Source organism: Odontomachus brunneus, unplaced genomic scaffold, assembly GCF_010583005.1.
Source record: "Odontomachus brunneus isolate Ranch 3 - 2012 unplaced genomic scaffold, Obru_v1 Obru_scaffold_103, whole genome shotgun sequence".
Lineage (NCBI taxonomy): Eukaryota > Metazoa > Arthropoda > Insecta > Hymenoptera > Formicidae > Odontomachus > Odontomachus brunneus.
Window position 1 is genome coordinate 1,181,938 of NW_022639553.1, and position 15,680 is coordinate 1,197,617.

Consider the following 15,680-nt stretch of genomic DNA (forward strand, 5'->3'; position numbering starts at 1 on the left):
ATGTCATTATTTTTTCATTATCTTACCTTTAGTAAAGATAGCAACGTGATATATCATAACAGGTCTAAAATACTTCCAAATGGAAAGATGACATCAAATAACGTATTATTAACGTTAAATACTCCATTAATTTAGCATTAAAACGTCATTTTACGTCATGTTTACTAAGTTTCCCCATTTTAAAGTGAAATAACTTTCAATCCGGTCTCTTAATCGACGTCAAATTATTTATGATTGCTTTTAGATGCAATATAGATTATTCTTTAATTCTTCCCAAATTTCATTACTCAACATTTTATACATCCGATTAACGATTCTTCGACGTGGCTTGTCCAAATGGTAGCATCTAAACAGCTAATGTATTTCTTGCAGATACAAATTTTGCGGCTCGCTGCCGAATCACCTGGACGATAAGGATGTGCTGGACGACGATCGGCGGGATAACAATAATATCATGTCCGACACTATCGGCGGAAATTTCGGCGGCACGTTACCTCACAAGAAACGATCGTTAGGGGTGCACTTCTCGGACAGCGGGCCAACCGGCACTCTGGATCTCGTTAAACACCGATCGCAGGACTCCCTGGACGAGAACGATCCTTGGAGGTACGTAAGCGCTCACGTAAAAACAATTCACCATACAACTGTCCGTTTCGTATTGCGCGACGGCGTGAAGAAGAAAACGAAAGGAGAACGCGTCCGAGGTGTAGAGCCCATTAATTATCCTTAATAAATTCCCGGAATTTATCGCCCTTCGCACTTGCACGCAATCCCGACATTTCATCGCGGGACCGTCGAGAATCGGCGCGGAGACTCGGCAATTTGGAGAATTCCGGGAACGTCTCTTCGGACTTCAACCTCCGATCGATCGATCGCGCCCGCTTGCATCGAACGCGAACCTCCGAAGTTCTCATTTTGAACTCATCGAGTCCTTCGCGCGCCGTCCGCATCTCGGAGTCCCAGAAAATCGTTCTCGCGTATCGTACAACGGCTCTCCCTTCCGGGACGAAGCGGAACTCTCTCTGAATGGAGAATTAACCGAGCGATCCCGCTCGGCTTCCAGGTACCAGCAAAGCGATCTCGATCTGGTGCGGTGTCGTCACGGTAACTTCGACTCGGTGAAGAGGAATCGCAGCACCGACACGGCGCACGGCGACTCCGGCAGGAGATATGGCCGCGGCGCGCCCATGGAGGACAGATGCCACCGGAACGCCGACCTTGACCTGGTCGGCACACTGCCCAAACGCAAGCAGGACACCAGGAACAGCGGCAGGAGCCTTGAATCGAACTCGTCGTCCTCGCACCCGTGCACAGTCACGAACGCAACGACCACCAACGACGGAAACGACGACGACGATGACGACGACTTGCTGATGAAGATGCTGCACAAGCCCGACTGCGAGCTGCTCAAGCATCGTCAGCAGTTCGGCAAGTGCGTCGACTTGAAGCTGAGCAAACTGGCGAGCGGCGGAGAGCCGCAAGATCAAGGATACGCGTCGGAGCGTTCCCCCGAAGACGAGCATCCCCCGTCGTTGCCCGGACAACCATTTCCAAGCGTGACGCCAGGTAAGCGGCAATTGTATTCTTACATTCGCTTGTCTACTTTTCTCGCGGATCCTCGAGTGGCGTCCTTAAGTAGTTTCCTCTGTATTTTAGTATATATACTGGGCATATCTCATTTTTAAATTGCACACTTCAAATATTTTGAAAACAAGGCAGTGTGGAAAAAATATATGAAAAAAAAGCTGTAGAGGAAAACGTCTAGATAACTCGGCTATGTTGCTCATGTGCTTTTTTAATATTTGTCTTGAAAGCAAGGTGGATAACAAAATCGCGACACATAATCCTCTTAGAACATAAATATTTTTTCTCGAGCTTTATTAAAATTGAAGATAATATTACAGTTAAAAAATAGAAGAAACTGATTTGGTAGTAACAAAGTAAATTTTCTCGAAATATCGTATTAATATTCTCCATCGCAAGTGAATAAAGTAAGCAACGTGTTACTAGTTGGAATAAAATTTCTTGCAAGTAAATGATATATACTGTTTTTAGCTAATAAAAGTAATTTTCATTCATAAAATGATTTAAATGAAATATATAAACGAACGAGTTAAAGCCTTGGCCTTTAATTACAGGTAGGCTGTCGCGAAGATCCCAGAACTAACAACCAAAATAAGATGATCACGTTGCTGCATATTTGCATTTTGATTATTACAAAACAAAATATACGGTTAACAGAATCGTGGCGGATATTAACATATAGAAGAAAGCTACCTCTGTCATGTTACAGTCAATCACAACAATTAGTTGTTCGAAAAATCTTTGAAATTCTGAAATGTGGGACATTTAACTCCAGTCTCTCCTATGGTTCTTCCCTATAAGAAGAAAGAAAATGATAATATTTACTTGCTTTTTTGGAATGACCTTAAAGTCAACTTTAATTTCTTAAACAGAATTATATAATTTTTTAACAAAAATCTGTTCCGCTTATTATTCTACATATTTTTATATATAGAATAAAATTTCTCTAATCTACGTATTTTTATCATAAATTAAAGGGTTGAAATCATTGAAAGATGATTGTTTTGCGAGATATCTTTCATTTTCTCTCTAATACTTTCTAGTACAAAATATAAAATATCTCATAAAATATTCACATTTTAATATAATCTCACCTAAACACTTTCTAAAATTTGCTAAAATTATTCAATTAAAAAGAACACCCTGTGTATTTAAGAAGAAAGTTCTCAAATGGCAGAGCGCAAATCTTATATTTCTACTAATAAAGATATAAGTGTGTTCTCCATATCTTAATTATACTGAGAGAAATTATCCGATAAAAAATTAACAAATATTTTCGATCAAATTCCGATCAATTTTTATATCTGATCAAATTTTATCAGATATTTCCTATCATAATAGCATTTCATCAAATAAACCGATGAAAAAATTATAAACTGGTATTTCTCATTCGATATTTTCTGATCGGATACAAAAGTTTATCGGTATTTTAATCGGAATCCGTTTGTTAATTTTTTATCAGATAATTTTTCTCAGTTTCTCTTTCGTCATCGATAGGATACTTTAACTGACTTTAAAAATAAAAGGCTCTTATCTCACATGTAAAATGTACGTTTAAATTTCACGTGAAACATTGACGAAATTTCATATTCGCGAACACGTTTCCTAGATCTAAATTTTTTCGCTGCGTCTCAAAGAAAGATCGAAACGGAGATGTACCTTTTGCGAAGAAAAACACAACAGCGTCAGTCGACCAATTAACGCGTCTAATTAAACTAATTAATATCCACTCGCGCGAGAAATCAGCTTGTTGCAGCGAGCGCGATATTCATCGTAAGGAGAAAACTCGACGGCGACACCGATTGCGTGTGAGATCCTCGCGTTCGCGACGGGGGAGAACGGGAGCAGTTCAAAGGGAGTGAAGAGAGATCCGGCGGGTGGAAAGGGACGCGCGAATACGCGAGAGCGCGGTTATGTCTGTTGACAGTAACAGGATTTCGGAAGATATATCGCAGTATGGATTATGCACACATAAAACTTTCCCTCGGCCGACAACGCTCGCGCAAATCTTATTTTGTCGGGGGCGGACAGCACCTGTATTCTCACGTTTGCGCGCGCGCGTGCTCGCCAGATCTATTATCATCGGCCCTGATCTCTCCGCCCGACGAACTTTCCGAAGGCTGAAGTTCCCCTTTTTCCCCCGCGACGACTAACACGGCTGAGCGACCTTGTTACATGCAATAACGAGCAGCTGATAAAGATGAATGGCTCGGCGATGATGGGTGAATGAAGATCGCGCTAGGATCTTGCGAATGATCGACCGGCGAGATACTTTTATAATGTTCCTCAGCTCACCTCTCCATTCAGGTGCGCTCATTAATTGATTCTTTCGTGCGTTTCAATCATAATCGCGAGATAACGCGAGCATATTATAACGATTAAAATCTCTTAGCCGGGCGGGGGTCGCGTGATTATACGCTCCCGCGGGATTTACATAAAAAACCAGCTCGTTATGCGGATATCCGCCGGGCGTCTTAACATTTTCATCTCGTTAAGACATTCATTTCCAACTCCAGTTTCGCGTAACAGATTGCACGGCATTAAGCGTCCATCGGGAGAAAGGCGCGCGTTGTTGATTGCAACGCGCCGAGCTATTTTCTCTTTTTTTCTCTTCTTTTTACGTGTTCCACGACACTTAATGACACAGTAGTGTCTCGTAATTTAAAACGCCTTAACGATCCAGCTTGTTCTGGAGTATATACCGTCCCGTCGCCGCCAGTCCTGAAGAAAGGTGCACGTTGTTGATACGCGGCCGCAAATCAATCAATCGCCCCCTCATAAATTTCCACTCGTCGCGCTAGCCATCGAGAGAGGGGCTCAATAATTTTCCCTCGTTAACGTTCATAACAGAGTCGCGGCTGACTGTAATCTTCCACGTCTCAGCCAGCGAGTCGGCGAGGAATTCTGTTATTACAACTCATCCATAATGCAGTTGTGACTTTTGTTATACAAGCACCGTTGCGTGTGTGTTGGCGACGATCGTGTCGGTCAAAATCTTCGCGAATTCATCTCAAGGTGGAAACCTGTCGAATCTACAAGCGGACTGTATAATGTACCGGAGTAGAAAATTAACCAATATTGGGTTTCTAGTCAATCTGGGCGATGCTTACTTCCATAGTGATTGGACAAGAAAACTAGTCACTTTCTGACTACCTTCTGATCAGCTTCTAATCAGTTTTTTATCAGTTTTTGTTCAGCTCCTAATCAATTCTTTTTTGTACAAATTCTCTCAAATAGTTTTCATCGTTCACGTTGTAAAATACTGCATTTTATCACTCAATATAATATAAAAACTCAATAGGCAATATAAAAATAACGTGAAACTCATGTTTCAGAAGGTAAAGAGTCTTTTCACGTGGAAACTAATTCATTATTGAGAAAGTTATAATTTTATTTTTAATTTCGTCTTGCCTAAAAATACTGACCGAGAAATACCTGGCCAGTATTTTTCAAGTTTTCACTGTACAAAAACTTACCAACCTTTACTTAACATTTTTCTTACGAGTAAGAAAACATACTGTCAGCATTTTCCGAATTTTTACTGGACAGAAACTGCTGAGTATTTACTTAATATTTTTCTTGCCAAGTTTTTGGCCGGCAAATAGCCAAGAAATACTAATCAGTATTTTATTGGCAAGTTTCAGAACAGTTATTATCTAATAAAACACTTAGCCGGTAAGCACTAGTTTCTGATTAATGACCAGTTTTTAGTAGAAATTTTACTGCTCGGGTAATATATGTTAAAAGCATCGATTGTTTCTATTTGAAAAATCATTCGCTTTCTCCCTAGACGCGATAGACTTCGCGATGGATAATGCATGATTAGGTCTCTTAATCTGTCTGAATCAAATCATCAGAACACTAGAAGCAATATATGGTGATTATTCAATATATGGTAATTGTGGTAATTATTTGCTTTTTTGCTATAGGAAGCAATTTTTTACTGTAGCCATAAAAAAGATATGAGCGGCTAGATAGCTTAATATTAAACTATCTAGCCACTTTATATTAAACTATCTAGCCACTTTTAAAAATAGTATTTACATACATTACAGCAAAAGGTCGAATATACCATGAATTTTTTGCTAATTTTTTGCTATTCTTTGCTGTGGAAAAAAATTTTTAGCTACAGCCAAAAAAAATTATAAACGGGTAGATAGCTTAACAAAAATAAAATACTCTTAAAAAGTATATTATTCTCATCACGATTGCATTGATATGTAGCTTGATTTATTTGATATATGTTGGTCACGATTTTTTGCTTGCAAAATAAGATGTCCAGATAAGTTAAAAGAAATATACGAGACCATGGCTACAAGAGTAAAGTGCTCTTAAAAAAAATGGAGTGCTTCCATCACAATTGTATCTTTAAAAAGCTTGATTTATTTGCTTTCGATATATGTCGGTTACGATTTTTTTGCTCGCGAAATAAGATGTCTAGATAAGAAAAAAGTAATACGCAAAACGGTGGCTACAAAAGTAAAGTACTCTTAAAAAATAGATTGTTTCCATCACAATTGCATATATCCGATCAAGATATATCAATCTATATAACGATGCAATTGTGTTGGGAACAATCCATTCTTTAAAAGCACTTTATTCTTGTAGTCATCGTTTGGCGTATTTCTTTTGCCTTTTTTGAACATCTTATTTCGCGAGCAAAAAAATCGTAACTCACATACTATCGACATAGTATATCGAAAACAAATCAAACTATATAACGATGTAATTGTGATGGGAACAATTCACTTTTTAAGAGTATTCTTGTTAAGCTTTTTACCCGTTTGTAATTTTTTTTGGCTGTAACCAAAAATCTTTTTCTACAGTAAAGAATAGCAAAAAATTAGAAAAAAAATTCGTTGTATATTCGATTTTTGCTGTGATGTATGTAAATGTTAATTTTAAAAGATATGAAGCTAAGTAACTTATTATTAAGCTATCTAGCCGCTCATATATTTTTTATGGATACAGCAAATAAATTGCTTTCTGCAGCAAATAATTTGCAAATAATTATCGTGTATTGCTTTTTGTGTTATGATGATTTTTCTCAGATAATTTAAGAGACCTTGCATGATTTACCTTCGGCGCCGACGATTTCGGAGCGATTTGATCGATTGCCAGTTGCGAATGCATTGCGTGGTCATCGTTGCTTCTCACAAACGTGCCTACACCGCGCGGGACGCATGAAATCTCCATATTTTCAATTTCAATCTCATGCATTTGGAAGGAGCTGTTCATCGGCGCGACGCCGACGACTCCGTGGAATTATTTTCACGCGTTACTTTCCACGCGTCGTTGTTATAAATTAAGAAGATACCCCGAGTCGCTATTAAAATGCAAATTTTCCTCGGCACTGATAAAAATGTAACACCTTTCGAATCGCCATTGATATTCCCGATAATCCTCAGAATCGCTTCGACTATATTTATACTATATTTACGTGTAATTACACGTAAATATAAGTATAAAGTTAAATAAAGTTTCTATGTGGCGTAAATCCCGGTTTCCAGAACGGCGAAAACATTCAATTTATCTGCCGAATACGTTCTCGACTGACACGGGACTCGTCCTTAGTACGTTAATGGCGCGATTTAACAACACACCGTTGTCCGGCGTTTGACAGCCGAGCGCAGTTATTATCCTCGCGGCACCTGCCTGGGGCAGCGGTTCTCAGGAGGGGTGGTAAGCAAAACGGCGCGCGTGTAGAGACACATCAGCCCCCAAAGTTAGAGTATCACATGATGCACAACCTCAAGTAGAACAGAAAATCACGACAAAATGATGAGAAAATGACCGAATCGTGATCGAAAATCATGAGTTTTTTCGTCATTTTCTCATCACTTCAGCGTTATTTTGACATCGTCGTGACTTTTCGTTCTGCCTGAGATTTCATGCCTTCTGGCGTGCATGCTGACCGACAGCTTCAGTTCACCGCATAGATCTTCCAATGCACGATTGCAATTCATGCAGTGAACTGCCGATCAGCATGCATGTAAGCAGACGTGAAATCGTGCATCGTGCGATTCTAACTTGAGGCCTATATTAATAACTGCCACTTGAAAGTTATCTCGCGTTAAGATACTCGGATTCTTCTATTCACAGTCAGTTCCAAAGTTTCTAATTGATTTATGTGTGGGATCCACTCGAAGCTACAAACGCTTTGGAACGCACAAAAAAATCAGGACTGTGATTGGTGTCTATAAGACGCTTCAGAGCATTTGCAATATCAAGTGGATCCTATCCTATATGATATATATATAACGTTATATATGTGATCGCAACTCAGCTGAAAAATTCCTATCTAACTTTGAACTCAAATCTGAGTATCTCACTTGAAACGAGAGTTTTAAGTAATAACTATTAATCCTTCGAGCACGCACATCTGGCGGAGGACACTAAAAGCACAGATTCAAATTTGCATCAACAATTTTTGCTGACTTATAACTTGGCTCCACAAATTGATCAATCTCAATCTTTCATTTTCGTAGTATAAGAAAAGGTCAGACATTTGTATAAAAACTAATAATAAAATGATAAAAGAGTGAAAAATTGATATACACTCAATTGTATTCCGAAAAAATCGCTTTTTGAAGAAATCGATGGTGCAAATTTCCACCACAGTATGTTCGAAGTGTTAAGTTCTAAAACTAGGACTTCCAGATATTCTGATATCTGACTATCCGGATATCCGACATCGGTTTCAATCCGGAAACTCAAAAGCGCATTATTCGAATTCAAGTTTAGATTATAACAAAAGATTTGGATGCGGATCCAGAATCGAGGTTCGGATTTAGAACTGAAACCCAGAATCTGAATACTACACATCGGCTACGATCCGGCAATTTGAAAGTACACTATTCGTATCCAAGTTCAGAACATAAGAATTCGGATTCGAATTCAGAATCGAGGCTCGTACTTAGAACTGAAATCCAGAATCCGGATATTCAATATCGGTTTCGATCTAGAAACTCAAAAGCAAATTATCGAAGTTTAGATTACAAAAAGAGATGTGGATCCGGATTCAGAATCGAGACTCGTATCTAGAACTGAAGTCCAGAATCCGGATATCCGACATCGATTTTAATCCGGAAACTCAAAAGCACACTATCCAGATCACAGTTCAGACTACAAAAAGAGACGCGGATCCGGATCCAGAATCGAGGTCCGGATCTAGACGCTGCAGTCTCTGCGACGCAGCTTGCTCTTTCACTGTCCCGATAATTTCGCGATCGTTTCCTGATATCGCATCCGCGATTGCCGGCGAACGCTTAATAGCACGTTAGCCGCGGCTTTACGACCAAATTCGGAATCGAGCGCACATTCATACAGTCTGGGACTGTAAGTTGATGGTGAGACCTTTTCGGAATGGCCGGGACGCTTTCGCACGTTCCGAATATGTACAGCGCCGTGGCGAATGGCGACGAGATACAACCTAGTTTGAGAGACCCTGACCCAGAATATACGCGCCCTTTGTGAACAACCACGGCTGGCGCGTTTGCTTTGTGGGGATCTGGTATTCGCGGGATCGGGCGGGCTTCGAAATTACGAGGCTGTAATATATCGTCCGCTTGGCATGCCGCGCGAACGTTAAAAATCAATACGCGATAATTAAAAGCACAGACAAGAGAGAGAGAGAGAGAGAGAGAGAGAGAGAGAGAAGCGCGCCGTTTGAAGCTGGTACACTTCCGGGCTCTATTAACCCTGCTCGCTCCTCCATGTCGGTCTATTGGTCGAAGTACGACGCTTAATTACACGTTCTTATCTTCCAACTGAGGTGCGCGTAATGAGAAGCAAACGCCGCCGTCTGAAGCATCCATTTATCTTTCATCGCGTTGCACGCGTTGGTTGCTTTGCTCGGCGGTGCCTGTGAGAATGTTTGACTGCGCGACACTCCGACTTCACCACGTTAATCAATTACTCAGGTGCGAGTGAAGTAAACTCGCGAAATTAATAAACGGCTGGCTGTCTGGCAACGCGACCCTCGTTACGCAGGGAGTATCTGCAGCATTTTGCTCCCTGACCGGGTTAACGCCGCTGATGCTAAGAGCATGAAGCGGACTCGCGAGATCAATAAACAGCCGTATCGAGCAATACTATCTCTTCGTTATGCAGTTCCCGTGTTCAGTACGCTGTATAGATTGTTTATACTTGACATTGTCGCTGCAGAACTGTGCACTCAGGCGGGAAATATTCCGTTCACGTAACCGGCAACTTGATTCGGGTTTCTCTTCCTGACGCAAACACGGGTGTCTATGACAGAACGTCGACTGAACTTGAGACGAACGAGCGATTCGAGACTTCGTAAGGCCATTCGCTCGCACGAGCGCTCAAATCACATCTACGGTGCTGTCGTTATTAATATTAATAATATCTTTTTTCACGGGAAATATCAGCTGGGAAAGTTCCAGTTCTTGCTTCTCTCTCACATGATCTAAGATCTTTAAAGATGTATTGCTCGTATAGTGTCTGCGGAGAGTCATCCATGTTTCACTCTCTCTTTTGTTTCTCCTTTGTGCGATACAGATGAGTTGTGATAGCGACACCTGCCGTCGTGTATGTGTGTGTATTTGTAGATTAGGTCAAACTGAACAAAAACGTTCTCTACCTCCTCCCCCAGTACTGTGTGAAGAAGAAAGCATTTGACTTAGCACATCTCTGTCCCTCAATTTTGTCATCAACCGTGCTATAAGGGTGCTCAGTTTATTCTATAAGTCTACGATTACCATCTACAAAGTGTCTGACGCGAGATGCATGACGTCAATGCACGTGGAGATTAGATCAAACTGAACACAAAATTCGTTCGCAAATCTTCTTTGATGAATAATTCAGAATTTTACGTGGTTGTTTGAAAAATGGCAAGGAAATTTTTTGTTCAGTTTGACCTAATCTATCTGCACAGAGAGAACGATTTATTGATTCAAATAAATGTTTCTTTGGAATAGTCCAAACGAATTATTTGGTTGATACAACAAAAATATTTCTTTGGAACTAAGCCGCAAATATTTTTGTTGCTTCAAACAAAATTTTGTTTAATCAATCGAAAAATTCGTTTGGACTATTCCAAAGAAGCGTTTATTTGATTCAACCAAATCGTTCTCTTTGTGTACACACATGTCTTGCATCAGACACCCTATATAATTGTCAATTGTTTCCTTATGAACGCTCTTAAAGGGCATCAGTGCTATAATTCTGCAGAGTGTTATAATCAGAACATTTATCTATCTATCTACCCATTTATCTTTATTAGAAGCTTTATTTTCTTCTGTTATTTATAAGCCCGTTATTTATTTATGAGCCGTGCCTTCGTCTTCCGACTGCGTCATATCGCCGCAGTTTTGCCGGAAAGGAGCGACAAAACATTTCACCGTCTTTCGCGTGTCATTTGCGTTAATGAAAGAACATCGACTTCGATTAAACGAGCGTAATCGAAGTGCACGTCGCGGAAATGAAGACGTAGCTGGCAGATCGCTAGTAGATCTCGACACGGTGCGCCGATAACGACGAGCCATCCCATAAGCCATCTGGATGCGTATTCAATTCCACAACTGCCGGATCCCATCGCCGAATCGCCGCGTCATCTCGTGGAAAAATCAAATCCGAGATTGATCCCCCGTTAAAATTAAGATCCCGAATTCCGAGCTGCTCCCTTCGCAAGGCAGAAAGGTCGCTAATCGAAAATCGCAATTTCCACGACGAAGTTTGTCGGAGTTTCCGCTCGGTGTGATCGAGTAAGTGATTCTTCGATCCGAAAGCTGCGATCCCGATCGAGCTTTCTGAGGTTACTTCGGACGTTCGCGTCTCTTTCTCTCTGTCACTCTTTCTCTGCCCCGGAAAATGGGGCAGCAGCTCCTCTTCGCCGCCGAATGCCGGAGGTAGCTCTAGCTAAATGCTCGATCCACGATCCCATTTGCCCACTCGGCGGTGCCGTCTTCTTCCGCTGACATTGTAGGTTTTCCAAGTCAAGAATGCGCTATTGATCGCGCGACTCTCGCCTTATTCCGAACTAGGTCATTTCGACGTGTACGTTCCATGCGTCTCACCTATTGACCCATTTATCCGGGCGCGGGCGGGACGTCATCAGAGGAGGGAGAAAGAGAAAGAGAGGGAAGGAAGAGAGAGAGAGAGAGAGAGAGAGAGAGAGAGAAAGCTGGTGGTTAACTATATTGTTTCACGGCTTCGGCGTGTGTCCTCGCGCGTTCTCCACGCGGGTCACAAGGTCGACACCGGCATCGCTGCGGGTTAATTTCAGTCTTGCCACCAACAATGCTGCACCGCTGACCAACTGACCGTAATGCGAAAAGACAGGGGGATATCGAACGGTGTTTTCAGCGTATCGGATATTTCTTTGAATAGAAGCAAGCTTTGAGTAGACACGCGCGACAGATGGTCACTCGTTGGACGTTGTCTCATACTTTCGTACCAAAGCCCTCACTTTTCGCAGATGTTGAATTAATATGATGTTGAATAATATATGCGCTATGACGGAGAACGGAGGATTCGCGATGTTGCAGCTGAGAAAGAGAGAGAGAGAGAGAGAGAGAGAGAGAGAGAGAGAGAGAGAGGATTTTCCTCGTGTACATCGCGCACGGCTGATTTTACTTTCTCTTTGCCCATTTCGCTAATAATTTCACGTTTCCACACCGAGGTGATTCCTGCATACGTCGAGAAATTTATCCCCGACTGCTGCAGCGCCCCGACCGGATATAATACTTTACAATTACGTACGGACTATTCGGCGAATATTGAAAATCTTTGAAGTGAAAATAGAATCGAATATTGCACCGCGCTGAAATTTATTTTACTGCTCGCTCAAACCCACCGAAATATTATGACGGTCCATTTCCGCGTAGGGGCGCGCGGAATCGCTACGTTTGCAATTGATTTCAGCGACGCGGGGTCGCGGGGAAACGAGGCGGAAAATAAAAGGGAAAGTAGGGCGAGGGGATACGGCAAAATGCCACGCATAATTCACCCTCGTCACTTGACAGCCCATCATCAGAATGACTCGCAAATAATTATCTCCCGAGTTGATACTTACTCTATATTCTCTCTCTCTCTCTCTCTCTCTCTCTCTCTCTCTCTCTCTCTCTCTGCGCACGTGTGTGTGTGTTTCTTTCTTTTTCTCTATTACCCATGATGTCTTTCTGGTATTCTTCTTTCACTTTTCATACACATATATATTTTTTTTTTAAGGACGTAACGCGCTTTCGGCTCAGTGAGTAACGATGATGCAAGAAAATCTAAATATGGCTTTATTATACCGCACAAGATTTTCCCGGATGAAGCGAACTTTTTGCATAAATAAATCTGTAACTGTATACCCGCGAGAGAATAGCAAGTAACTTCTGCGTATAAAATAGCACCATAAGAAAAGTGCAGGTTTTATCGGCGGTTTCTACATGCATAAACTGCAACCCCCACTCTGTTCAAAGGTAATGATCCTGAAAATTGAAATCGCAGAGAACAATTTCGTGCAGGAGCCTACAACGGAAACTTTCGGCCCGCGTTCGATCGCAATACATTCAAAAGGGAAGATAGAGCTTTACGGTTCTTTTCTCGCAACTTCCGCGCATTGTGCCTGCGTGCTTCTAATTGGCCTAATAATTTCCCCGTAAAAACAAAGAAAAGCCGTAACGCGTAGCCGGTTGAATGCTAATGAACGACTAGGAAGAAAAACGACTCGCTTTCCGAAGAATGGATAATCGCTTGCGGTCTTCCCTTGCGCCACTTTACTCGCGGGAATTTGCATCGACGGGAAAAAAGTAACTTTTTTAATCAAACAAGGAGAGTTTGAACAATGAGAGCTTCAAACGGTCAGATGATGTTATTTAGCAAAAATCGTGTACCAATAACTCAATCATTGTGCGCGCATGTTTACATGCGGAGAAGTTATTTAAAAATTATTATACAATTCTAAAGTAATTGATAAATGACTCATTGTGTGCTACTTATATTTTAAATATAGGAATTTTAAATGTGCTCTTAAAAAGTTTGCTATGTCTCTAGCGAAATTTTTACTATTCTTTAGCAAGATAAATCTTCCACTAACAAACCTGGTACTAACAAAAGAATTTACATGCGGAAAATAAACTATAATATTATCCCCGTGTACCAATTGCAATTGCAAGGTCTTTTCAACAGTTACGTGCCAAGAATTTGCGAACACATTGACCAAGAAATTGACGTGTTAAGATTCACCGAAATTCGAGGACTAACATTAAACTTCTTTGTTTCAAACCGTGCTGAACATTATTTCAGATCGTAGATAAGTCCGAGCGGAAGGGTCGAGGGTTAATTTTCAACTGTTCCCCCCCGCGTTTGTACCAATCATCTTCCTCGCGGCCCGAGACGAAGGACCGACGAAAAAACACCGGAACTTAATTCCCAGCCGCGCACCGTCCACGGCACGAAGGTAATTTCCGATCGACGACCCTTCGTCCTGCGTGGCGGAGACCGTAATTCGTCAGGAAATCCGCCGACTTGGGACGTCGCGTGGTACGTTCGTGGCCAGCTCGTAGCATGCCGCAGCATGAATAATTTCGCCGACCGATTGCCTAGCTAATGCCGCCGGCTCGCCGGGCCACTACCGTCGGATACCACAGTAGGGAAATTTCGGTTCTTCGACTCCGGGGTTAGCGTGCACACCGCGAGCCAACGTCGAGTAATTTCCGGCAGGTTGTTACGCGAGGGTGGCAGCAGGGCCGGCCACGAAAAGCAAATAAACAGCGATCATCGCATCGGACGAGCGCATGCTTAAGATTAGAAAAGTTAAGAAATTCATGAAAATTTATGTACGAAAGGAAAAACTGAGTTAACGGCTAAGTCACGTCGCAACAGAGGCAGGTATAAAAAAACACCAGATTTTCGCTATTAAAGAATTCCACTCCTAAAACTTGAAAAACCTTCCGTCCAAATAGAATTCACTTTTTATTTGCCAGAGTGAAAACTTGGAGTTTGCTGATTACAAATTTAATATATCTCTTCGATATCTTCACCCATAAAAGAATAATCTAGTTACAAAATGCTACTTTCTATTCTAAGCAGAAACTTTCACAGAGAATGAGTATAAATAAGATTGCTTTTCTAATCAAGTAAGCTTGATCAGAAGAGGAGCTACTAATCAGAAATCTACTAGATACTATTCTGATTTTTCTCCTTTCGAATCAAAGAGAATGTGTTTATTTGAATCAAAATGCTCTCTTACTGGAAAAAAAATTTCTGTTCAGACTTGTACTGCAGACAAAAGACAAGAATTCTTCTAACTTTAAGGATATTGTGCTTGGAATATTTTCCTCTTAGAAGAATCCTCTCGAGATCATACACACACAAGAGCGAAGCCTTCTAGGATTCAGTGGATTCCGCTGAGGCTGGGATTATATTTCATTGGGTACTAAAATTAGTACAGATTGTTTCGTGCACCTACCTTTATCTTTGCGAAATGCGAAGCAAGAGGCTTTCAACGCCTTTCGCACAAAAGCCGTTCGTACAAAACCGCCCCTGAGAGTAATACGCTGCTGCAATAACCAGACTATAGATGCTCGGGGTGGCCGGGATGCACAGGTACTACCGCTTACCTCTCTCTCCGCCCCCGTCGAGTAATTCATAGCTGGACTGATGGCGATCGCGTTATCATAGTTTAATGCCCTCTCGTATTGCATTAGCGTCGAGTTGGTGGTCACTTATGCGCGCGGGACGCCTCGGCCCCTAGAAATTGTCGTCGATCGTTCTGAGCGATCGCGTGTCGCGGATTTCCTACGAGGGATCGCCAATGAAACGCTGAAAACGTCCGCGATAAACTCACCGTCGAATGCATTCCGTGTTAATGCGATTACTTCACGAGAGAGACCCTACGATTGCTCGCGTTTAGTCGGTCTCCTAATCGCCTGTTCGTGGCCGTTTCCCGATTTCCTTCGCATTACCACGTACGTTTCCGCTAAGCGAAGCACAACTGCTCGACGAAACCTCGTTATTGGAGATTCCTAGTGACGGCAACTCTAGCTGGATTCTATTCGAGTGAAAAAATTTCCAGGAAAAACTGGTCAATAGTTAAAAACTGGCTGATTTTTATTGATTAGGATTTCTTTTTTTTTTTTTTT

At 41.6% G+C, this 15,680-nt stretch overlaps 1 protein-coding gene across 1 annotated transcript in view; it reads left to right on the forward strand.

Annotated features, from left to right (window-relative positions):
- Positions 1 to 15,680, forward strand: part of LOC116848993 — a 205,250-nt gene that overhangs the window by 156,620 nt on the left and 32,950 nt on the right. Inside the window, exons 3-4 of the mRNA XM_032825702.1 lie at positions 373 to 606; positions 1,064 to 1,566. Coding sequence (XP_032681593.1) covers positions 373 to 606; positions 1,064 to 1,566 — 737 coding nt within the window. The remainder of the gene's footprint in view (positions 1 to 372; positions 607 to 1,063; positions 1,567 to 15,680) is intronic.